Source organism: Aspergillus glaucus, assembly GCF_001890805.1.
Source record: "Aspergillus glaucus CBS 516.65 unplaced genomic scaffold ASPGLscaffold_19, whole genome shotgun sequence".
In the NCBI taxonomy this organism is placed as follows: domain Eukaryota; kingdom Fungi; phylum Ascomycota; class Eurotiomycetes; order Eurotiales; family Aspergillaceae; genus Aspergillus; species Aspergillus glaucus.
The window spans coordinates 578,863-601,624 of record NW_019170471.1 but is presented as its reverse complement, the minus strand read 5'-3'; the positions used below and the strand labels follow the sequence as shown (position 1 = coordinate 601,624).

At 50.2% G+C, this 22,762-nt stretch overlaps 10 protein-coding genes across 10 annotated transcripts; 6 read left to right on the top strand and 4 right to left on the bottom strand.

The window, feature by feature from the left end:
• Positions 1-421: 421 nt before the first annotated feature.
• Positions 422-1,727, top strand: ASPGLDRAFT_132535 (putative MFS transporter; the record flags this gene model as incomplete). Its single annotated transcript, XM_022541125.1, has 5 exons — positions 422-512; positions 565-1,170; positions 1,221-1,295; positions 1,349-1,476; positions 1,548-1,727. Coding segments are annotated over 5 exons (1,080 nt in total), but the record flags the coding sequence as incomplete, so codon positions are not given.
• Positions 1,728-1,969: 242 nt separating this feature from the next.
• On the bottom strand, positions 1,970-4,338 carry ASPGLDRAFT_677802 (uncharacterized protein). The gene is made up of 2 exons (XM_022549187.1): positions 4,242-4,338; positions 1,970-4,192 (listed from the first exon to the last, which is right to left on the bottom strand). The coding sequence occupies exon 2, from the start codon at positions 4,182-4,184 to the stop codon at positions 1,989-1,991; it is 2,196 nt and encodes a 731-aa protein (XP_022398188.1). The 5' UTR covers positions 4,185-4,192; positions 4,242-4,338; the 3' UTR covers positions 1,970-1,988.
• A 652-nt stretch (positions 4,339-4,990) lies between these two features.
• On the bottom strand, positions 4,991-7,533 carry mdv1 (WD repeat-containing protein). Its single transcript, XM_022547333.1, has 5 exons — positions 7,268-7,533; positions 6,605-7,202; positions 6,345-6,548; positions 5,493-6,286; positions 4,991-5,442 (listed from the first exon to the last, which is right to left on the bottom strand). The coding sequence occupies exons 1-5, from the start codon at positions 7,349-7,351 to the stop codon at positions 5,164-5,166; spliced, it is 1,959 nt and encodes a 652-aa protein (XP_022398187.1). The 5' UTR covers positions 7,352-7,533; the 3' UTR covers positions 4,991-5,163.
• Positions 7,534-8,070: 537 nt separating this feature from the next.
• Positions 8,071-9,007, top strand: ASPGLDRAFT_28303 (chorismate mutase ARO7; the record flags this gene model as incomplete). The annotated part of the gene is made up of 3 exons (XM_022543747.1): positions 8,071-8,141; positions 8,226-8,877; positions 8,930-9,007. 3 exons carry the CDS (start codon positions 8,071-8,073, stop codon positions 9,005-9,007), a joined length of 801 nt encoding a protein of 266 aa, XP_022398186.1.
• A 128-nt stretch (positions 9,008-9,135) lies between these two features.
• Positions 9,136-10,081, bottom strand: ASPGLDRAFT_132573 (protein-transporting protein BCP1; the record flags this gene model as incomplete). Its single annotated transcript, XM_022541126.1, has 2 exons — positions 9,136-9,927; positions 9,998-10,081. The coding sequence occupies 2 exons, from the start codon at positions 10,079-10,081 to the stop codon at positions 9,136-9,138; spliced, it is 876 nt and encodes a 291-aa protein (XP_022398185.1).
• A 178-nt stretch (positions 10,082-10,259) lies between these two features.
• gua1 (GMP synthase (glutamine-hydrolyzing)) lies at positions 10,260-12,113 on the top strand. The gene is made up of 2 exons (XM_022542897.1): positions 10,260-10,415; positions 10,475-12,113. The coding sequence occupies exons 1-2, from the start codon at positions 10,345-10,347 to the stop codon at positions 12,027-12,029; spliced, it is 1,626 nt and encodes a 541-aa protein (XP_022398184.1). The 5' UTR covers positions 10,260-10,344; the 3' UTR covers positions 12,030-12,113.
• ASPGLDRAFT_50545 (uncharacterized protein) lies at positions 12,081-12,966 on the bottom strand. The gene has a single exon (XM_022547332.1). The coding sequence runs from the start codon at positions 12,895-12,897 to the stop codon at positions 12,178-12,180; it is 720 nt and encodes a 239-aa protein (XP_022398183.1). The 5' UTR covers positions 12,898-12,966; the 3' UTR covers positions 12,081-12,177.
• A 2,788-nt stretch (positions 12,967-15,754) lies between these two features.
• Positions 15,755-16,119, top strand: ASPGLDRAFT_132715 (CVNH domain-containing protein; the record flags this gene model as incomplete). Its single annotated transcript, XM_022541142.1, has 2 exons — positions 15,755-15,860; positions 15,938-16,119. Coding segments are annotated over 2 exons (288 nt in total), but the record flags the coding sequence as incomplete, so codon positions are not given.
• A 937-nt stretch (positions 16,120-17,056) lies between these two features.
• On the top strand, positions 17,057-18,560 carry fmaG (cytochrome P450 monooxygenase fmaG; the record flags this gene model as incomplete). Its single annotated transcript, XM_022549292.1, has 5 exons — positions 17,057-17,255; positions 17,332-17,461; positions 17,517-17,708; positions 17,764-18,187; positions 18,234-18,560. The coding sequence occupies 5 exons, from the start codon at positions 17,057-17,059 to the stop codon at positions 18,558-18,560; spliced, it is 1,272 nt and encodes a 423-aa protein (XP_022398181.1).
• Positions 18,561-21,038: 2,478 nt separating this feature from the next.
• On the top strand, positions 21,039-22,614 carry ASPGLDRAFT_177337 (uncharacterized protein; the record flags this gene model as incomplete). Its single annotated transcript, XM_022542896.1, has 2 exons — positions 21,039-21,230; positions 21,286-22,614. The coding sequence occupies 2 exons, from the start codon at positions 21,039-21,041 to the stop codon at positions 22,498-22,500; spliced, it is 1,407 nt and encodes a 468-aa protein (XP_022398180.1). The 3' UTR covers positions 22,501-22,614.
• Between the last annotated feature and the right edge of the window lie 148 nt (positions 22,615-22,762).

The following is a 22,762-nucleotide window of genomic DNA, read 5'->3' as shown; positions in this document are numbered from 1 at the left end:
CTGGATCCCCCAGGTCGCCCGCGCTCCTGGCCTTCATTTTCATCCACGCTCATACTCTCCATGCTGCCTTCATTAATTCCAGGTTGCATCGCGTTCCCAGATCGCCAGCGGGTTGGCGTTGGGGTGACTGGCATATCTTGTGTTTCCGCGAATTGGGAGGCCACGTTGCCCACTCCGGGGGGTGACGCGTGTGATATACCACCACCACGGGGTCTCAGAGCCTCCATGGTGGTTTATAGGTGCCAGAAGGCCCCTATCGGTCGATTGACGCGTGAAAAAGACGTGTTTCTCTTGGGTGCTGATTTTGATGTTCCAGGCGCCCCGTCAAGCGAGATAAGATCCGAAAGATTCAGTAGATGGATCAGAGTAATAATGCGGACAGTTCTATTCATCGAGAGTTCTTTGGTGCTAAGAATAACAAGTAAACGATCTGTTCTTCAATTATGAACGTGGAGAAAAGCTCGGGTTATGGGTACTTGCCATTGATTCGGGGCTTCTGCTCGGTCCAACCTGTAAGTCAGAGCTCACGGAATGAACGAGGCGACAACAAACTGATTTGGGCAGTTGGTGGCTTCTTCAATCTGCTTAGTGCCTCATGGATCAATTGGTTCAACGCTATTCTTTTCGCATTTCTCCTGCTCCTCGAGCTCTTCTTCATGCCCGAGACCTTGTATCCACGTAATCGAATGCAGCCGGCATCAGAGTCGTCAACAGAGACAGGAATAGCAGCAGCAGCAGACCCCGAAAAGGCACCTCACCCAACCATATCCTCATCAGAAACCGATATCCCCAGAACCAAGAGCCTGTTATTCCTCAACTTTTGCCCCATACCAGGAATGCGCCATCCCAAACCCTGGGACTCGGTTATTCGATTCTTCCTCACGTTCCGATTCCCCCCCGTCGTCATCGCAATTCTTGGATACTCATTTCTCTGGTACTGGTGGGTGTTGTCCGTGATTACGATGGTACCTGCTGCGTACGCGTCGTATAGTCCGTTAATTCAGGGATTGCTGTTCCTGGGGTTGTTTCTCGGGACGCTGGTATCTGAAATCTGCTGTTCGGGCAGGTTGAGCGACTGGCTTGTTGACTGGTTGGCAAGGAGGAATGGGAACATTCGCGTGGCTGAAATGAGGCTTTGGCTGGCGTATCCTGCTATTTTAGTTACAGCTGGTGAGTTTTTCTTGGGAGGAAAGGAAGATGAGAAGCTCACCTTGAGCTAGTTGGCTTGATTGTCTGGGGCATTAGCATCGACAAGAACTACCACTGGATGGTTGGTCAGGTGGCTTTCTTTCTCTGTAAGCAACACCTCTTCTCCTCTCTGCCTTAGTCTACTTACTGACTTGCACAGTCGCCGCAGGAATTCAAGTCGGAAACACCGTGACGAGCAGCTACATTGTTGACAGCTATCCCCTCCAGTCCACCAGCGTCGTCACCTTTTACGCTGTGTTCCTCAACCTCAGTGCCTTTATCAATCCGGTATGTCCTTACCATAACCCCCCCCCCCACAAAAAAAAGTAAAAAAAGAAAAACTGACATTGGTGCGATAGTTCTTCATTTCTTCCTGGCAAGCCTCGTCCGGCTGGACCTGGACGTTTACCGCACAAGCGCTGATTGTCGCCGGGGCAGGAACACTGGTCTTTGCCCTGTTGCAAAAATTTGGGGCGTTGATGCGGGCATCAGCACCGTTGCCGTCGTGGGTGAATCCGGAGTTTGATTCGAGTGTGTAATTGTGCTTTGAGAACTAGAGAAATAATGAGCCATGCTTGCTATCAAATTGAACTGCTTGGTATATCAACAAATTGGACGCTTCACAAAGAACAAGATATACATCGGTCCACCAGACCTTTTAACGCCGTCCACGATGCGACAAGTCAAAGAATGGACAAGAATCGAACAGCACATTGCAAAACGCCTCTATCCACCCTTCCGTGCCCATCAAACGCCTTGCTAAAAAGAACAGTAGCAAAAACAAAACAAATCAAGCTTCTTCATAGATGCCCGTATAACTTCAATCGATACATGCAGGTAGAATCAGAGCCCCAGTTAGACTTGACCCGAAATACCACGTGGTCCACCTTGATGTCAGGCGAATCGATAACAGCTGCTAGGCTAGAATCTTGGACAAGTTCCGGGCTATTAATATCATACATCCACCGCCCAATGCGGTAGAAGGTAGGACCCAAGAGCTCGTCATCCGAGAAAGAAGCATCGGGTTCACCGCGATAGGCAATGTGGAGGGCTTCCATGATCTTCTCGCGTGGCAAAAACTGATCCGAGAATCCTGTAGACTCAGATCGCTTAGAGGATCCCTCTGAGGACGAGAGGAAAGATGGCACCCAAGATCGTTTGGTGGCGGAATCTTCATTCCTCACAACGTAATGAGCCCATAACTCCATTTCTTTGGGTGCTGATCCGGGATCGGCGGTGGCACCTTTTGAAATGTGCTCCACGGCAACGTCTTCTGGTGTGATCGGCAAGCCTAGTATCACAGACAATTGCGACACGCCAGAATCCGGGGTACTACACCAGCAATCTCCCGCATCTTCCCAATGCGTCAAAGCCGCGAGAGGTCCCAATGGCTCTGGGAAGGAAAGGACCCACCTAACCAAGCTCGTGGCGGGTTCCATTAGACGATGAGTAGCACGCTCGAAAAAGTTGGACGGCAGACCGACAGTTGGGCTGGTTTTTTGAGGATCGATTTTGACGTCCATGCTTTGCGCGAGGAAATTGATCTTTGGCGTGGGCGTTGCTTTCCAAACTGGCACAGGCTCTACCACAGTCGTTGGGGGTGGCATATTCTCAACCTCCGACCTGACAGTAGCCACCTCCCCAGATAGTGACGAGACACGCGTGTCTATCCTTGCCACATGTTTGCTGAGACTGTGAATAGCATCCATGGCGGTGCCGTTCAATGGAATGTAAGGCGACTGTCTGCCGAATGGGAGACGTGACCTAATGCCGCTGGATATATTGGCCAAATTTTCACTGAAAGTAAAGACCGTGAGTATAGACAGTATGGTCAGAATGAGAATGGCAGCTATCCTAGTCACTTGGCTCTGGCGGAAAGAAAAGGACGGCGTGGGAATGGATTGTACCCCGGATTTGACTGCGGCCTTGACGGATTGCACTGGAGACGGCGGGCTAACTCCAGAAGACGAGGTTTCGTGCAGATTCATTCTAGGTATAATTGTCCTCGTAGGGGCCGTGGACGGCTCGGGCTCGGGGGTGGGCTCGGGGGCGAGCGCGGGCTCGGGATCTGGTTGAGGCTCTGACAGAGCCCTAGGCTGGGTATCACTTTGATCCTGAGGTTCTAGTGCCGGCTCAGGTGTAGGCGAATTCTTGACAGATCCCTCAGACTCGGGCTCATCTTCCTCCTGGATAGTTTCGTTGGGGAAGGCAAGACCCGAGAACCGTCGAGGCGGCGCCGTAAGGTTCTTGCCCTGTCGCTCTTCGCGAAACCTAGCGGGGCGGGTTCGTTGTAAATCATCTTCGTGAATATCGCGTTCAACGTTCCACGAAATAACGGACTCGTTGTCAAGATTGTCTTCTTGCTGGGGTGAACCTCCACGCGGGGCTCCTTGGCGGGCTGTAGAATCGAGTCGAAGAAGCGGAGAGGGATACAGAGGCTCGGCTGATGGTAAAGTCGGATATGGAGGGACAGGGGGAGGACTTGATTCTGTCGAGATGGCGTGTGGAACGGGAGGAGATGGCGTCGCGGTCGACAGGCCATCTCCCGCGCGGGGGTTCGGGGAGACCGTAGATTCTCTCAGCGTACCAAGCAACTGCACCTGATCGGGAGTCGGCTCGCGTCTTCTCCGACGACGTGCTGGAGAAATACTGGCGGAGACCGATCGTCTTGTTTGTCGCGAATTTGCACGAGGCTTCGGGTTTGCTTTCGGGGGGTTTTCTTGACCGTTCTCATCGCGATCCTGCGCGCTCTTCACCCCAGATTCGATGCTTTCCGCCATATCATCCACGTTCATCCCCGACTTTATCGACAGTTGGCGAGGGAAGACCGGCGCTGTCGACGACCCGTAACCCCAGGAAGGTTTCGCCGGAATGTTTGGCAGGTTTGGATTCGTGGCTTGTGGGCCGGAGATCTCCGCGAGATATGAACGGGTTCCATTGTCGTTGGAGCGCGCTACTGGGCCATCACGCCGGTTCACGGCGCGCTTAGGAGGCATGTTGTGTCCTAGGATAGGAGATTAGCAGGGTCTAAAGGGACAGTACTCTGCACTTACAAATCGCAGCCTCAAGGAGTTATTCGATTTGGTTTCGATGGATTTCTACTCTGGCAGCGGGACGAATAAAAAGAAAGCGCTGTTTGGCAAGGACGAGATAGGACGAGAGAAGCGACGAATGCTCGAGATTGAAGGAAACGGAGGGGTATTAATGCTGTCGTCGGAGAGGTGAATGTGTCGCTGGCCGCGCAGAGCAACAAAGATCACTGTCTCGGTTTCTTTGTCGATATTCCCTTTCCGATGGAAAACACAAAGGTGATTGAACGAGCATGAAGCGCTTCTTTCTCTCTTTGGTGCTTTCTCCTGGTTGTCTTGGGCGCCGCAATGAGATCACAACAAGCCGCGACGCGACACGGATCAACACCCGAGCAGCATTGGCGACACAACGGAGAGAATTTTGCTGGTATAGAATGTCGTTTTGTAGTGCTGTAATTCCTAGAGTATAAAAACAGACGCGTTTTTGGCAATAAATCGTGGTATGACGGTTGTGGTGCTGGTGGAGGTGGAGGGGAGTCTGCCAGATGAAAGCGAACTCCAATCTGCGGCTCATTGTTTCCTATTTGGGACAAGGCTTGGCATTCATTCATTCATTGCTCATTATTATTCATTGTGCAAGTCAACAAGTTGAGATGAAAGACTGCATTGAAGTGAATCCCCTTATGTCTCCAATTCTAGGGAATGTTCTATCTTTACGCTGGCATTACTCTTTGTTAAAATGACAATAGCCTCCTGCTTTTGTCTCCGTACAGCTGGCTGGGTCAGTCGCTTTGCTTCTATATTGGCTTCCAACAATAGTATACACAGTAGCTCCAAGCTGCGCGGATCAACGAATGAAAAAGAAAGAAACTGAAATTGGCATAGCTACAATGTAATGGGCGGAACGTCGTAACAAGAAATCGTACTTCTCTCGGGCTTTCGTCGCTCAGCAAGTCCAAGCCCCGATAAAACCGTCCTTTCGGCCTTCAACAAGGTATCCATCCTTGAGTCGGACACGCTCGACGTTGGGCGGAGATGGTCCCTGCTCATCATCAATGCCAACGCCCGGGCCGCAGTCCCAGTGGCGTCCATCGGCCTTGTCGTAAACCTTGACCACATTCTCCCCTGCTGCGGCAACAATCCGTCGAGCATCAAACATCATGCTGGTAATCGGTTTGTCATAGGCATAGGCGTCAAAGATAGACCCGGTGCGAAGATCCCATATCTAGACACGAGTTAGTCGTCTGGAAAGCGAAATAGGAAAAAGAAACATACCCGAATGCTGCGGTCGGAGCTACCAGTAACCAGGTGGACGTCATCGAACTGCAGGCAAGTAACAGGTCCCGTATGACCCACAAGACTGCGGTGAACCTGCCCACTCCGAAGATCCCAGAGACGGATCATACCGTCAGCAGTACCACAGGCCAGAGCAGCATCAAAGCACTGAACCGCGCCGACAAAGTCCGCAGAGGCGTCTGGCGTGCGTCCAGTCGGCCGCCACTGACTCTCGGTGCCCAATGAAGTTGCTTGGGCCGCAGCCCAGAGAACATCCAGCGTTTGCACGCAGCGACCTTTTTCCAGATCCCATTGTCGCAAAGTCTTATCGGAAGAGCCAGAAATCAGGGTATTCTTTCGGAAATGCAAAGCCGTGACTTCAGCAACATGAGCGTCCAGCGAGTGTACAAAGCAATCTTCCATGGTCGTGGACGGAGGCGACGAGAACACATCATCTTCGTCTTCCTCGTGTCTACCAATATGACTGGATCGGGAAACCGTGCGCACGCGACTCAAGTCCCACAGCTTAATCGAAGCATCCATCGACCCTGTGGCTACAATGTTGTCCTCGACCTGGAGGCACCGGACCGACGCATGGTGGCCCTCCAAGAATCCGATGCTCCGGCCTGCGTTGAGATCCCAAACCCGCACGGTATCATCCAAGGCAGCGCTGACCATGGTCCCGAAAGGATAGTCGAAATCCATGGCGGTTACCATATCAGTGTGCGCTTCGATTTCTTTGATCATCGAGCCAGGCTCAAAATGCTCATGTAAGACGGGCATGGAGCGTTTTCCTGTTCCGATCAGTTAGATCATCTTGAGCGAGATAACCAAGACTTTCCGGAGACTTACTGGTAGATTTATGCTTTATGGGCTTTGGAGATGCCGAAGGCAACTTCTGGTAGATCGATTCCGACATGAACGAAGCATCCATAGCTGGGTCTCCCGAAGCAGACGAGTTATCGCTTGTCTCAAATGTTCTCGGGGTATCCGCGGTTTTAGGGGTCTCCGGGGGCTCTTCTTGAATGTCTTCCAGCTTATTGTCGATCTCGGTCACTGTTTAGGGTCAGATGCGGATTCTCAATATGTTTGGGAAATAGGTATGCACCCACGTTCATTCTCCAGCTCTGCCTCATCCATCTCCAGGCCTGCCAATCGATCCAAAACAATCTTGCGCATGTTGTGGAGGTTTGCGATTTTATTGTCGATATCGTGGATCTCCGAGCTGCACATGTTCTTGCGAACACCCATCATCTCCAACCGACGGTTGTGGATCTCCCGCTCCTTCTTCAGCCCATCCGGAGATGACGGAAGTCCACCCGCAGACTTTCCATCTTCCAGTTGTTTGCTTTTCGATGTGCGCCGCCGGTGAGACTTCCGGTATTCCCGGTCCTCCTGGGAAACCTGGAAACCTTCGAATAGCGAGTACGAGCTGGAGTCGTCCGGGATGTTCGCAAGCAGCTCATCGGGGAGGGCGCAAACGGCGCGGGATTGGATTTCGGAAGTGGAAAGCTTCGAGCGAACCAGATCGGTAGGGGTGGTTTGGGTTAACGAGAAGACTTTGCGTTGCGTATTCGGGCGTCGTAATTCACGGTGGATGCCCACCATGGCATTGTGATAATGAGCATTGTTAGTCGAGTCCCCCGATGGTCCCATCAGATGTCCGGCTGTGGAGGTAACCTTACGTCCAAAGGCTTCGATATGCCGGGACTGGAGAATGCCATCACAACAGAGTCAGCAATGGCCGGTAGACACAAGCAAGGGAATTGACCTACCGTTAAACCGGTTCCCAAAAGGCCGTCTTGTTCAATGATATCTGATAGACCGGAAGGGGACTCATCCCGGCGGTGCTTCTCCATGAGTCCAACCAGAGGAGGGGGAACACTCCGGACTTAAGCAAGACCCATACGCAAGTAAGAGAAGCTGTATGGAAGCAAAAGCAAATATACACCTGCCTGAGCCAGGGATAAGGGTCTCACTGCAGTCTGTCAAGGGCGTTGTCGAGAGAGGAAGAAGTGAGAGTTTCAACCCGATTGAGTTCCTACCGCATTCCCGAGAGTAATTTTACTGCCGGGGGTGGTTAGCGTCTCCGTACAGTAGTAGTATGTACTCCGTACTCTGTACCGCCAGTTCACAAGCAGCGCTATAGAGTCGATTCTATTCGACAGTATAAATTGCGCACGAAAGTCTAGCAGGCTATCTATAGAAATTCCCTCCAACCGTCAGTGCTCTCGCTGTCGTGTGCCGAGGGTACTCAGGCCGCTATGCCGTGCAGGTCATGTGACCCCTGCCACGCGATTATTCAGCATACTGCAGGCATCGTACAAGAATTTGCGGATATGTTATGTGCGATTGTGGAATATATATAGATCTAGGGCTTGTCATGTTAATTGTGATTGAAAGTATCATTGTAACATGTTCGTGGACTGTACTCCGTAGAACATATGTATACCACCGAGGCGATTGACTATGATTGACTATGATCTCCCCGCCTTCGAGCTTCGCCCGATGTAGAGATAGTAACATACTACCATCACCCCCCACCCGATTGAACCCCTGCCCTTGCTTACTAGGCATCATGGACGCTGCTGTCAGTCTTGGGGATCCTTCCAAAGCGTTGGACTTGGCCAACATCCGATTCCAGTTAATGTATTCTTACTCTGTCCCCCTTGGATCGCAATTTTCCTGCCCCGCTACAAGGAAAAGTTGACTCACTTCATGGACTCCTAATAGTCGCCTTGAAGACACCATTACCTTTCATCTGATCGAACGAGTGCAATTCCCCCTCAACGAGACTATCTATGCCCGCGGCGGCGTATCCATCCCTGGCAGTGAGCTCAGTTTGCTGGAGTACCTGCTCCACGAGCAGGAACGTCTCCAGTCGCGAGTCCGCCGTTACCAATCCCCGGACGAATACCCTTTTTTCCCTGATGCCCTCGAAGACCCCGTTCTGCAGCCGTTGAAATATCCCAAGATCCTACATAAGAACGATGTGAACGTGAACGAAACAATTAAGCAACGCTACGTGGAGGAGATCCTCCCCGCTATCTGCCCCATGTCGGAGCTGGGCGATCGGGGCGAGGCACAAGAGAACTACGGCTCTGCGGCAACATGCGATGTCAATTGCTTGCAAGCGCTGTCTCGTCGGATTCACTTTGGCAAGTTCGTTGCGGAGTCGAAGTTCCAAAAGGAGCCGGAGAGATTTGCCAAGATGATCAAGGAAAACGACCGCGCGGGGATTGACACGGCCATTACCGATTTCAAGATCGAGCAGAAGGTGCTGGAGAGACTGGGGTTGAAGGCCAGAACATATGGTACCGATCCTGCCTTCCCCGTGGAGTCGGGGCCGAAGATTGATACCGACGCGGTGGTGTCCATGTATAAGGTGAGTTCAGCACCAACAAGGAGCCTTTAGGAGTGCGCTAATATCATCGCAGAACTGTGTCATTCCCCTTACCAAGGTAGTCGAGGTGGAATATCTAATGCAGCGCCTGAAGGGAACGCAATGGGAGTGATACATAGGGACAGATAAAAGCTTTGAGATACGCCATGCAGTATATACTAAGTAGTTAATCATGGATAGAAATCATGAAACCAGCACATTCTTTTCTCTTCCGTTCCAAACAATAGTCATTTAACATCATTACACAGGAGGCTTGAGGTATCCAGTGACATCCTTCACGGCATCTTCAAACTTGGAAGCGTCAATCAACAACAGGCTTCCGGTCGTCTTGACACCCAGCTCCTGGAAAGCCCGTTTTGAATCCGAGTGTCCTTCGTCGCGCTCATGTGTGTACTCATACGAGCCATGGCATTGCGCATGACGTTGTAATACCTCGTCTTCGGGGTGGAAGTAGAATTGCTCCACCTTATTGCCCGACTTCTTATTCTTCTTGTTCGGACGCGCATCTTCCATATCCAATTTCGACTCGACCTCCTCGTAGCCCTTGGACACGATCAGGTAGTGTGAGAAGTTGTACGGCTCCTTCTCCTCAATAGCCCAGGCGATTTCTTCCTGGAGCATGCCGTACATCGGTGGGACAACCTCAGAGGGCATGTTGATCAATCGCTCAGTCAGGATCAAACCCACAGGTGGAACGGGAGTCTGCGAAAGGAGAGTTGCCAGCGGTGCGAGGGAGGGAACGGATGAGGCTTTGCGCTGGACGTAGGAGCCCAATTGCTGGATCACGGGCTTGTCTTTGTGTTCTTGGAGGTTGAGGACTGTAAGGAAGGCATATGGATCGGACTCGTTGCCATCGACCTTGACTGTTGACCCCAGCAACGGCTGCGACAGGATCAAATCGGCCAGACCAGAGATGTCGAAGTCCTGGGCATCGGCGTCGAACAACTGACGGAGAAGGCTCTTGAGGCCATGGAAATCCACCGCGGGTTGAGGATCGAACCATTCAAAGTCGACATTCACAATATCCATCTCCTATACTCGGTAGCCATTAGCAAGCTATCTCTATCGCTATCGCATTCGTGGAGAACACTTTGCGCCGTACCTCGTCGGACTCGTCACCTTCGACGGTCGGGTCAGCACCCCCCATGACAACGTCGCCATCCTTGAGCTGCTTGCGCTTTCCCATTGTGTAAGAGATCAGTGAGGGTTGTGTAGAAATGTATTGTTTTATGTAGCGTCGAGGCGCAATCCGGTCAAAAAAAGTTGCTCCGATGGGGTCCCGCGCTATACCCGATTCGGACTTTTTTTTTTTATCGATTTTTTTTTTATCGCGGGGTGATTTTTTTCTCTTCTTCTCTTCCTTTGGAGTCATTCCCACCAGTTCTACATTCCTTTCGTCTGGGGAGATATCCTACTTCAATCTCCTTTACAATCCCCAGTTCCAGCATTATGGCTTCCAACGTTGAGACGGCTATTGAGCCGCACAAGACCTTCGATACCATCCTGGTCTTGGACTTTGGGTAAGCAAGCCCTGAGACAGTGATAGAAAGATTGTTCGAAGCGCTGACAGTTATCGCAGTTCTCAGTACTCCCACCTAATTACCAGACGTCTCCGTGAGCTCAATGTCTACTCCGAGATGCTGCCGTGCACCCAGAAGATCGCCGAACTGCCCTGGAAGCCCACCGGTGTTATTCTGTCCGGAAGCCCCTTCTCCGTCTACGAAGAGATCGCCCCTCACGTCGACCCGGAGGTGTTCAACCTGAATGTCCCCATCCTCGGTATCTGTTATGGTCTACAGGAACTCGCCTGGCACCACGGAAAGAACGTCCTGGCCAGTGACAAGAAGGAATACGGACACGCCCACCTGAACATTCACCGTCAAGCTGGCAAGGAGGGCTCCATCGATCGTCTTTTCCAGGGTCTTGATGACAAGATTCAGGTCTGGATGTCCCACGGCGACAAGCTCGCCAAGCTCCCTGACAACTTCGAGGTCATTGCTACCACCGACAACGCTCCCTTCGCCGGTATCGCAAGCACCACCAAGCCCTACTTCGGTATTCAGTTCCACCCCGAAGTGACTCACACTCCCCGCGGAACTGAGATCCTCAAGAACTTTGCTGTCGACATCTGTGGCGCCAAGCAGGAATGGAGCATGGAGAAGTTCGTGGACAAGGAGGTTGAGCGCATCAAGACCCTGGTCGGCGAGAAGGGTCAGGTCATTGGTGCCGTCAGCGGTGGTGTCGACTCGACCGTCGCTGCGAAGCTGATGAAGGAGGCCATTGGCGACCGCTTCCATGCCGTCCTTGTCGACAACGGAGTGTTGCGTCTCAACGAAGCTCAGCAGGTGCATGAGACTCTCGAAAAGGGACTGGGAATCAACCTCACGGTCGTCGACGCTTCCGACCGTTTCCTCAACCTTCTCAAGGGCGTGACCGACCCCGAGCGCAAGCGTAAGATAATCGGTAACACCTTCATCGAGGTGTTCCAGGAGACAGCCAAGTCGATCACCGATGCTGCTGCCGGATCTGACAAGGAGGGCAACATCGAGTGGCTTCTGCAGGGTACTCTGTACCCCGACGTGATCGAGAGTATCTCGTTCAAGGGCCCTAGCGCCACCATCAAGACCCACCACAACGTTGGTGGATTGCTCGAGGGCATGCACCTCAAGCTGATCGAGCCGCTGCGCGAGCTCTTCAAGGACGAGGTCCGCGCTCTGGGCACCAACCTCGGAATTCCGCACGAGCTTGTCTGGCGCCATCCCTTCCCCGGTCCGGGTCTGGCCATCCGTATCCTGGGCGAAGTCAACCGCGAACAGCTGCGCATCGCACGGGAAGCCGACGTCATCTTCATCGAGGAGATCAGGGCCGCCGGCCTGTACCAGAACATCAGCCAGGCGTTTGCGGCGCTGCTGCCGGTCAAGGCTGTCGGTGTGATGGGTGACAAGCGCATGCACGAGCAGGTGATTGCGCTGCGTGCGGTGGAAACCAGGGATTTCATGACTGCGGACTGGTATCCGTTTGACGGCGAGTTCCTGAAGCGGGTGTCCCGTCGGGTTGTGAACGAGGTCAACGGTGTTTGCCGGGTGGTGTATGACATTACGAGCAAGCCTCCGGGTACTATCGAGATGGAGTAAGGGATTTGCATTTTGTTTTCTAGTTTGTTTTATACAGGGTTATTGGGTTATGCGAGCACGAATAGATGATTAATTGCATGCATTCAGTCTATGTCTTTCTACTCTATCGTAGATCTATATACGTAGAGCGTAACGCGTGAAGCGTAAACTAGACATCCGGCTCAACCGCATCAACTGTAGGCACTCGGTTCAGCTTAGTCCCAAAGAACCCCGCAACAAGCTGCACACAATCCCAAATGACCTGTACATCTTCCTGGGGCACACCCAACCGCCTCGTACCGCGAATATGCCAATGCGTCTCCGTCTTCAAATTCTGGCTCATAATCCCCGGCAACACAACCAGCTGCGTATCAACATCGTCCAGCACCTGCCGATCAGACAGGAACAGTCCGTACGTGATCTCCGTGGATAACCAAGCAAAGTCGCGGTGCGAGCGGAACAGATCCAGCGTCCCCGATGAATTCCCCGCGTACAGCTTCTGGAACCACCCAATCGCACGCTCGTGGTTCGCAGCATCGCATTGCCAGTTCTCACGGGTGAACGTGTATTCCTTATCCTCCTCCCGCTCAACGTTGCTAATCGCCAGAATCGCCTCGATGGGCTTGCACACGCCGACGAGCGGGATGGCTTTGACGAGGGCTTCGCGTAGACGGCGGATTAGATCCTTGCGGGCGTCCGAGCCCGGTTGATTATATTCGGGCTGGTTAAGGAGGTACAGGTAGAGGTTGTGGGCGTGATCGGGATCAGGCCCCGCGACGAGGGTTGCCATGGCTAGGATGGGCCATTTCGAGGCATCGATGGAGGTGGCGGATTGGAAGCGGGATTTCAGGGACTCGAAAAGGTCCTGGTAGGCTGGTTCGACGGTCATTTTGTTGTACAGGAGTGGTGTACTTGGGGTTGAATTGGGTGTGGTTGAGTGCTGGATGTTCAGCGAAGTGGGATGTGTGGGGAAATGCTGCGCCGTCTTATCTCCGAAGTATACATACATAAAGTACGTCTAGCCATGTTCAGTGGCAACCTGTACGGTCGGATACCAAGAAACAAGACAAATACTCGGGCAATATACTGGCAGGGGATTCGAATCATCAGGTCTGCAGAAACAGTGATAAGCATAACACAGTACAAATGGGCAACAAGACGATAATCCAATTCGTGTCTGGTCTCACGATCAGAATAGGGCTCAGTGCAGTGCCCGAGTATAAGACAAGAATTACGTCCTCAATTAAGAAACATTGTAATTCCATGGGATTCTATAAAAGGCCAGTGAGAAGGCGCGAAGAATGAATTATGATCAATCATGCTTGAATTTCCCATGATCATAATAGGACAACCCACCACTAGCCATACTCACAGCCTCCTCGTTAGCAGCAGGAAGTGACATGCGCCCTAAGGAAATCGTTAATGAATCGATTCAGAAAGGAAGATGGATTGGTTTTAATGTTTTCATGTTGCGATGCGTAGCGACCATCTTTCAGGAATCTCTAGAGCTCGGCACGGCGTTCCTCTACATCAAGGAGCAGGTTGCGGGGCCAGCGAACGGTGTAGTCTGCGATCTCTGAGCGAGAGGAAATGAGGGATTGAAAGTCCAGTTGGCAAGACTTGCGGTAGCTATTGAGCTATGGCAAGAAGACCGAGAATATGAGATTGGCATAAGGCACATGAGAAAGCAGGAATACGGATACCAAAGTCATACAGTGAAACCATCAACGACCTGATATACGGCTCAAAATTGAAAGAGGCAATCCATAATGAATTGAGCACTCTCATCAGTTTCAATACCTAGAAAGTGATTCCACGAAAGGAAGTTGATGGAACGTCAACTATATCCACTAATAGATGGGTATTTGACTTGAAACTCGGCCCAGATGGTCGAATAAAGCGTTTCAGGACCCGACTGGTTGTCAGAGGAAATGAGCAATCGCATGATGATTTTGATGAGACCTTTGCACCTGTTTTCCGCCTTGATAGCCTGCGGATACTGTTCGCAATTGCAGCCAAATGTGGTATGGTTGCACACCTACTTGATGCATTGAGTGCCTTTGTTGGTTCTGCATGGAGATCCCAGAGGGATTGCAGGATTTTGATCCGGACGCCAAAGGGGGTATGGTCCTTGAGCTAAAGAAGTCGCTATATGGACTGCGCCAATCCGCGAACCTATGGCATCGGAAGATCGCTCAATTCCTGAGGAAGATCGGGTTCGAACCCATCACCGTGGATCCTAGCATATTCATCAATAAGCGAGGATTGATTATCGCCCTTTACGTGGATGATATCGTCATATTCGGCAAGGATCAGAGTGAGATAGATGCACTCAAAGAGGAAACTGAAGGGGTTTCATCCAATGACTGACTCTGGGTTAATCAAGAAGCTGCTTGGGATCCGCTTCACATGGAGGAAAGATGGGACTATTCGCCTAGACCAGGAATCCTACGCACATCAGATTCTAGAGGAGTTTGGCATGGCTGATTGCAATCCAGCAAGCATATCGATCAGCCCAAGCGTCAAATTGAATTCGGAGGATAGTCCGCGATTGGGAAGAAGCGAGCATAAACTGTTCCAGAGATTAATTGGACGAATGATATTTCTGGTTATAGCAACCAGACTAGATATTGCCTTTGCAGTGAATCAGTTGTCTCAATATCTTGCTGAACCTCGCCAAATTCACCTCGGAGCAGCCAAACACATACTCCGATATATCAAGGGAACTATCACCTTTGGATTGACGTTCAGTGCGAAGGGGAGACTGAGTATATGGCAGTTTCAGAGGCCACCAAACAAGCAATTTGAATCCGCCACTTCCTATACGCCATTGGAAGAGGATTGGTTGGGCCTACAATCATATATGAAGACAACCGGGGCGCCATCCACCTAGCCGATAATCCTGTTGACCACCCGAAGACAAAGCATATAGCCGTTCGCTACCATGCCATTCGGGACCATATAGGCAATGGAGAGATTCGCCTTGAGCATTTGCCAACAGACAAGATGATTGCTGATGCTCTAACGAAGGCCACCCATCACAATGCCCATACACGATTCCTTGATAGCGTGGGCATGGATTGATCGGAGGAAAAGGAGAAGTTTCAACACATATGGAAGTTGAAGTGCGCATCCAACCGCCGCTTATGAAATTGTCAATTGTTATTGCTTTCTTTTTGCCAGATAGATTGATATTCGCGGCGACTGTACGAAGGGGAGTGATGAAAGTTGAGACGGATTAATAGTCGGTCCACTTACTGAGTCTGACAGATTCCTCATATAGGAACACCGTAGCCATACGCTTTAGATGGCTAAGCATTCATTTTATTATCATGGTGGATATAGTCTATCAATATCACTCTTGTGTACATACATATAAGCGGTCGCAGTTGATTAGACCTTTCAACTCGGGCTGCCTATCCTAGCTGAGAATTGAGATCCCAATGTGTCATAATAGGTTCTACTAGTCAGGGATACCCACACAAGCCCATAAGCAAATAATCTGAGGCTAAGTGGTATGGTAAATATGCAAGTACTTAGCTGAACCTTCAGCTGAAGGGAAGTTCCACCTGGTGGGAATGGTGAGGGCAAGATGGGGTATATATAGAGAGCGCGATCCGGCGTGAGAAACATAGAAGACAGAACAGAAAACATCAATCATCTCTCAACATACAAAAGAAAATTGCTTGAAATACTTTGATTCAACCAATCTTTCATCATGAGCTTCCACTTGAGTGCTGAAAACAATCCGCATTGATGGTGACCACGTCCTTGTTGCCCAGCTTAAAAATGATGACGGCGAACTAATTGATTCTTCTATTGACCTGGACGAGATCCTTGGAAATGACGATGGTATGGAACTTTTCCCCATTCTGCTCCTGTCTGGAAGTCTTAGTTGTATCTAACTGAATGGACTTGTTTTGAATTAGGTCAGTTCCAGTGGGGGGATGGGAACTTTTCCAAGACTGCTGATGATGTCGAGTTGGACTTTGAGGGTGAGGTGCCTGTTCTTCAGGCACAACTGACAGAGGCTGATGGGAGTTTCGTCCCCGCTGAGATCAACCTGGCCGAGCGTATTATCAACGAAAACGGCGACTTGGTGTTCGCGTAATTAAGGGTAAATTTGGAGAGTATACACAATGGGAAGAATACTATGGGCTAATGATTGTGTGCAGAATTTGTCTATTGAAGACTGGACATGGCTCTGGATACCAGTTGAGCTCTTCAGGACTTACAGTCAATTTCACGATTTTTAACAGAATGGCCTCTGTTTTGTGTTGATAAATACAAGTACAAATTGACCATGACAACGTTCAGACTAGAGATATTTTGACATTTTGCGAAACACATATGAAAGTAAATCATAGAAGCAATGAACTCAGTTAGATCCATGGATCAAACCTACCCTGATCATACCAGCGCCCTTTCCTTTCTGAACTGTGTTAGGGCACCGACCCGCACTGCGGACTTATACATTCTTTATCATATGCCTGTACATAACTATTGTCAACTACTATGCTCGGTAGAATGTCATAGGCACTATTCGGAATGAATAGAGGAAGAACTCTGATTGAGAAAACTATCTATCGTAAGGCCTATATATAGACAATCTGGCGGCCATCAATCTAACTATTAAAGGAAATCATTGCGAAAAAAAGTTCAGAGACAAAAGGAATACAAAGTGCATAATGCGTGTATGCGCTGGTCCATAGTCAAAGGATGCTGGCTGCGTAGCCGTAGTCCCCAATCCTATCATCATACAGTCGTCTCCGTTCATGCATATGCTCGGACAGCAGTCAGTCGTACGTTTAGGGTAGTTGGGAGGCTCGGGCTCTGATTGATCATGACTAATCGGGGGGGGGGGGTCAACACTTTTGGAGTTTGGACGAATGGTCCATTGACTCTGGTAGATCCCCCAATTTGGCCTGGAAGCCTAACTGGTTCGGACCCAATAAGAATGACGAGGCCCTCTTTGAATTAGACAGAAACATTGGATCACTTTCATCATATTTTTGCTTTCCTCCCAGTATTTTGAGCTCCTCGTCACCATGGGGCTCTCCAGTCTTGCCAGTGTCCTCCTGGGACTTGCTGCGCTGTATGTGCTCAGACAGCTCCTGTCGCCCAGACAAAACCTGGCGCCGCTCCCACCAGGTCCCAAGGGGAAGCCTCTCATTGGGAACCTGGGGGATCTGCCGCCGCCGGGGAAGAAGGATTGGGAGCATTGGGCGATGTTCAAGGAGCTCTACGGTAGGCTCACGACTTGTCTATGATACGACAAACCTCTCTAATTCTTTATTGCAAACCAATTGATAGGCCCAATCAGCTCCATTACCATCTTCGGCCAAACGATCGTCATTCTCAATGACTCCCAAGTCCCAAATGGCATTTGATCTGATGGAGAAGCGCTCAGCAATCTACTCATCACGACCGCATATGGTCTTCGCTGGGGAAATGCCAACCTCACTAACCCCCACAATTCCTTGAAAACCAAACTGATGGTGAATGCAGGGTGGGCTGGAAAGACATCTTGTCAATGCAGACATACTCAGACAGGTTCCGCAGCTATCGCAAAGTGATGCATCAAGTGCTGGGCTCCAAGACGACGGTCACGCGCTTCAACCCGCTGCAGGAGGTAGAGATCCGAAGGTTTCTGCTGCGGGTGTTGCATCACCCGGAGGATCTGGTGCAGCATATTCGGACGTATGCTGTACTACATATTCCAAATTATGTGGCCCGTGTCACTGACAGAGTGTAGGGAAGCCGGTGCTGTGATCTTGAAGATTGCGTATGGCTATGCAGTTGAGCCCCATGGTCGTGAACCGCTTGTTGATCTGGTGAATGACTCAATGGAAAAGTTTTCCATTGCCGGGATGCCTGGGATGTGGCTGGTTGATACTATGGAGAAATTCCAATTTTATTACTGGATGTCGCTGACTTGCGATCTAGTGAAACAGCTGCCGACATGGTTCCCAGGGATGGGATTCAAGAAGACGGCCAACGTGTGGCGACGGACCCTGCTCACGACAATTGAGAAGCCCTACCTCCTGGTTCGACGGCAGATGCGCAGGGGTAACTACTCGCCCTCATGTCTCGCCAGTTTACTAGAAGGGGTCTCCGACAAATGGGAACTCATAGCCAAATGGGCGGCCGGATCGCTTTATACAGGCGGAGCAGACACAGTACGGCAGCCCAGCCATCTATCTTAGCCATTGCTGAACTACCTAGACTGTATCAGCTCTATCATGCTTCTTCCTCGCCATGGGACTCTACCAAGACGTCCAACGCAAAGCTCAAGAGGAGATCAATCGCATCCTTGGACCAAACAAGATCCCCTCCTACACTGACCATGAGAACCTCCCCTACATCGACGCCCTTGTCAAAGAAACCCTCCGCTGGCACCCTGTCGCCCCGATGGTTATCCCGCACATGTGCACCCAAGACGACATCTACAAGGGCTATCGCATCCCGAAGGGATCGCTAATCATGCCCAATATCTGGTATTCCCCCCCTCCCCTCCTTCCTTTCCGGAATGCCCCAAGAAACCACCACTGATCTATGTAGGGCTTTCACCGGTGGTGCCCTTGCTGGTTGAGGTGGAGTTGAAGGCGTGATTCTTCTGGGTTCGGTGGTTGATGACCTCAAGTCGACTAGCGGTCTGGGAAGCAGCGCATGAGAACTCCTGGAAGGTGCCATCCTTGATGCTATCTGAGATACACAGCTTCTGGGGCTCTGTTATCAACTTGTGGTGCAGCTTATCCTTTCCAATCGTCTTCAGCGACACCTGCTTCAGCGGCAAGGTACAGGAATTCAGAAAGTCATGGAACTTGTCACCAACTTTTATGTATAGTTGTCGGAACTGGTGCTTCGCAGTGGTGACGCGGTTTGGATGGCTATAAATCGTCTTCAGGTGGTCGAGCATTCCCTTGGAGTCATTATATGGGTTTATAGCATCATCTTGCATACAAGGAGTGATGTGCTTGTGTGCTTTACCCTTGCAGCAGCTGGTAATGTACACCATGTGGAGTTAGGGAGCGTCAAAGTGATCTGCATTGGCAGCCAGTTTCTGGCCCATCAACAGCAACCAGTCTTCGAAACGGGACTCCTTGCCATCCGTGAGCATCGGGAGATCAGGGATCTTGGTTGACCTGCGGGCAACAGATGCAGGGGCAGGAGTTGCTTCTCAACTGTCTGGAATGCCACCTCGCACAACCATCTTCGCTAACTGGTTGGCGTAGAGATGTCGGTCTTCCATGGCTTCTTGTTGACTTCTGTATACGTCGAAGACTGATTGATATGCGAGAGAGAACAGCCTAGGAACAAACTTCCAGCCTCTTTCCCAGAACGAGACAAGCGAGACATGTTTAAAAACACAATAAGGGAGTCACTTCTGTTACCTGTCAGAGGTCAAGAGTCAAGAGTATCATCGGACCACGTCTCACACAACCTCGAACTTGTTCCAAGCCCGTTGCACGTTTCTAGCATGTCCCTTGTGTCACCAATCCAAAGCACAATCACCCAGACTACTGGTGATCCGCCTGAGTATGAAGGTGCTGAGGGCCATCCAGAAATCCCGGTACCGGTAAAGTTCCCGCTCCGTAAAGGCTTTCAATGCCCTGCTTATCTTCCTGACCAATACGCGCGGTTCCGTAAGCCCACGCCAAACAGAAAACAGTATATAAATCACTGTCGGGTATAGCCAAACGTGGTGCGTAGCACGTAGGGCTCCCAAACACTGGGAAGGGAAGATGATGTAGGGGTACTTGTACACAGCTGTTGAATATAACCATGTAGGCCTACAGTCATGCAGAATTTGATCAAGTTGTTACGGTGACAGGGTCTCCAGTTTTGTGTAGGTCCTATGAAAACAAGTAGACTGTATCAACGAAAGTCATTGCCTTAGCACCAAGTACAATAGTATAATTCAATGGTTGCTATACCTTTCACAAATCATAAAGCCAATATCTCCGAGCCTCGATCATCCCATAAGCGAGAACCAGAGTCAAGCCACCTGCATCATCTCACGACTGTTCAGGAAACCCCTGAAACACATTGATTAGCTTCCATCAACAAGAGTAGCAGTAAGAGAAGTGTAAAGGAATGGTTAGATATACTTCACCCCAATATGGATGTCCATTTTCAACGATCAGATCATTTTCATCAACAACCGGACCTCCCCGTATCCACACACGTTGTTCACTGGGTAGGATATCCTCATCATATATACTGATGGCTGTTTTTATATTCTCGTGATGCGCTGTATAGCGCTCATCCTCTAAAAATTGCTTAAGCTCCTCACGGCGTGCATAAATATTATAGCGCGTATCTTGGTAAACTGTTCATGAGAGTGCCAGAACAACCACATCATAGCTACCAGACAGTCGTCATGGTGAATGGTAAAGTCTTTGCATTCGAATAGACGTTTGAGGTATTCGGGATTTTCGGGAATGCTGGGTTCAACACGCATCTGCATTTTGAAAGAATTCGTTAAAGGAGAAGTCTGAAATCCGGTGAAAGAAGGTTGAGGAAACAGTGAGTTAACTATGTGATATTTCTATAATTCTGACTTAGGTCAGGGTTCATTGGTTTCTAATCTAACGGCACAAGCGATATACTATAATCTCAATACCAGCAGCTACTCGTTGCATCCAGTTTTGCAAGACTAGTGTCAAAATGAGCCCAACGAAACAGTTCGGTGAATACTGTAGCACGTCCTTCAGATGGTCTATCTCCCGCAAAGGGTTGGTTATTGCCAGGTACCATGCGGCGACCTGGGACAATTGATATTGGACCACGGACTGGTCATTGGGCCGTGAGTCTGAGTAGTTTGAGTAGACGGGAGGCAGTGACGAGGGAGATGAACAAATGGTAATTCATAGTTCAGGCGCTGGAAATGAGATTTACGGCAAGAAGAAGAGATTTTTTCTTGTGATTGAGTTATGCCCATGAGAACTCGCCGGGATCGGGGTTGTGACTCTTTACCGCCAAGCACCGACGATGACAACCACCTTCTCTTCCCCAGAATAGTCCACAATGACATCCCCTACAAGCCTACCAGCCGAAGTTCTTACAGAGATCTTCGACAGTTGTGACACCTTCCAACAAGCCATTGCACTAGGCTCGGCATGCAGAAGATTCCGTTCTCTATGGCTGTCCATCTCTTCCCCGATTATTCGCCGGCTCGGGAGAGTCGAGATCCGGGCATTTGACGATGCTTTAATAGCAGTAAGTCCATTTGCCCGACTATGGCAATTATCTGCGACTAATTGCCCCCCCCCAGGTTCGCGCCACTGTCATAGCGCAGGGACACCTTGCGAATGGAGAACTACCTCCGGATCCGTTTCCATTCCACCAGCTCAGTCCAGAGATAAACCTCCCATCGCACGATGAACTCCTGGGTGTCTTTGGTTATGAGCATCTCGCCAAGTGTTTTGAGAACATTTTCTGGCATGACCTATTCAAAGGCACGGTCGGTCTCGAAGACTTTGACGAGGACCCCGAGGTGTGGGAAACCTGGCGCGTTGGGTTCCACGCGTCTATGTATCGGCTCTTCCTTGTTGGCGCAGCACTGTGTCGAGCGTACCAGGAACCATTTTTCCCATACGATGACGACCGTCCTCGTGATTTCCTTCAAACGCTGAAGACGACGATCTCTGAAGAGCGGTACTTTGTGCAGTCTGCATTCGACTTGAACGATACCCAATATCTGCTCAAATACCCTGCGTATAACTTTGGAGATCACGAGGGACATCAGCAGATCTTCGGTCCACTTGTCGAATTCCTTGTTTGCCTAAGTAAAGCACGAGCTCAAGGTCACCAGTTGAAGGAGGTCTCGTCGTTATTTGAATCTATGGGGTTCACAAACCCACCCGGCCTTGACAATAACGAAGCCTCCACTATATTCGCCGAGCTCGTCCAACTCTTATTCACATATTATCAGTTAGACAGTCTATACAAAAATCTAGTTACATATCAGAAGCGAAACGGCGAATGCATCCGTTCCAGGACTCGCTTACGAGAAAAGGTCCATTCGCAACCCAAGAAGACGACAGTCATTATTCCAGGAGCTTTCTACCCAGACGAATTTTACATGCCGCGGCGAATCGAAGATGCCGGCAAATTGTTGAGCGTGAGGCCGGCGGACCTATCAACAAGGATGGCAGCGCTATCCACCAATTTTCCCTACGAAAACCTCGACATTCTCCTGCAATGCTTGCACCGTACGTCAGGCCAGCCGAATAAGTATGATGAATTCTTTAGCACGCACGAGCCACATTACGAATTTATCCAGTTTCTTTGCCAGAGGCACCTTGGGCTTCGCTTCAGTGAAGAAGCGTTTGATCTTATGAAAGAAGAAAGCCATTATTCCCTGTGGGAGGGGGAAAGCAATGTGTTCGATCAGACCACGCAAGATATCCAGGCAGCGGTGGAAATGTTCACTTCTGCAGACACCGAATATGAGCCTTACTTTGAAGAAATGGAATGCATGATCTAGTTGGGATTTAACTATACAATCAGAGGCCTACTCTGGCTTCAACACGCCAGCGGGATGGTATTTCTCCAGCTAGACCCTAGAATAGCATCAAAAATAGCCAGCTTAGATGCCAACCTATGGAAGATGTTTTTTTTTTAGAAAAAAAAAAAAAAAAAAAAAAAAAAAAAAACTTGCTTCCATCTCTGATATTTTTTGAATCATACATTCACACTCGTCGGTATCTGGCGCGAATAACATATTGTAGCACGTGTTTTGGTTGAGT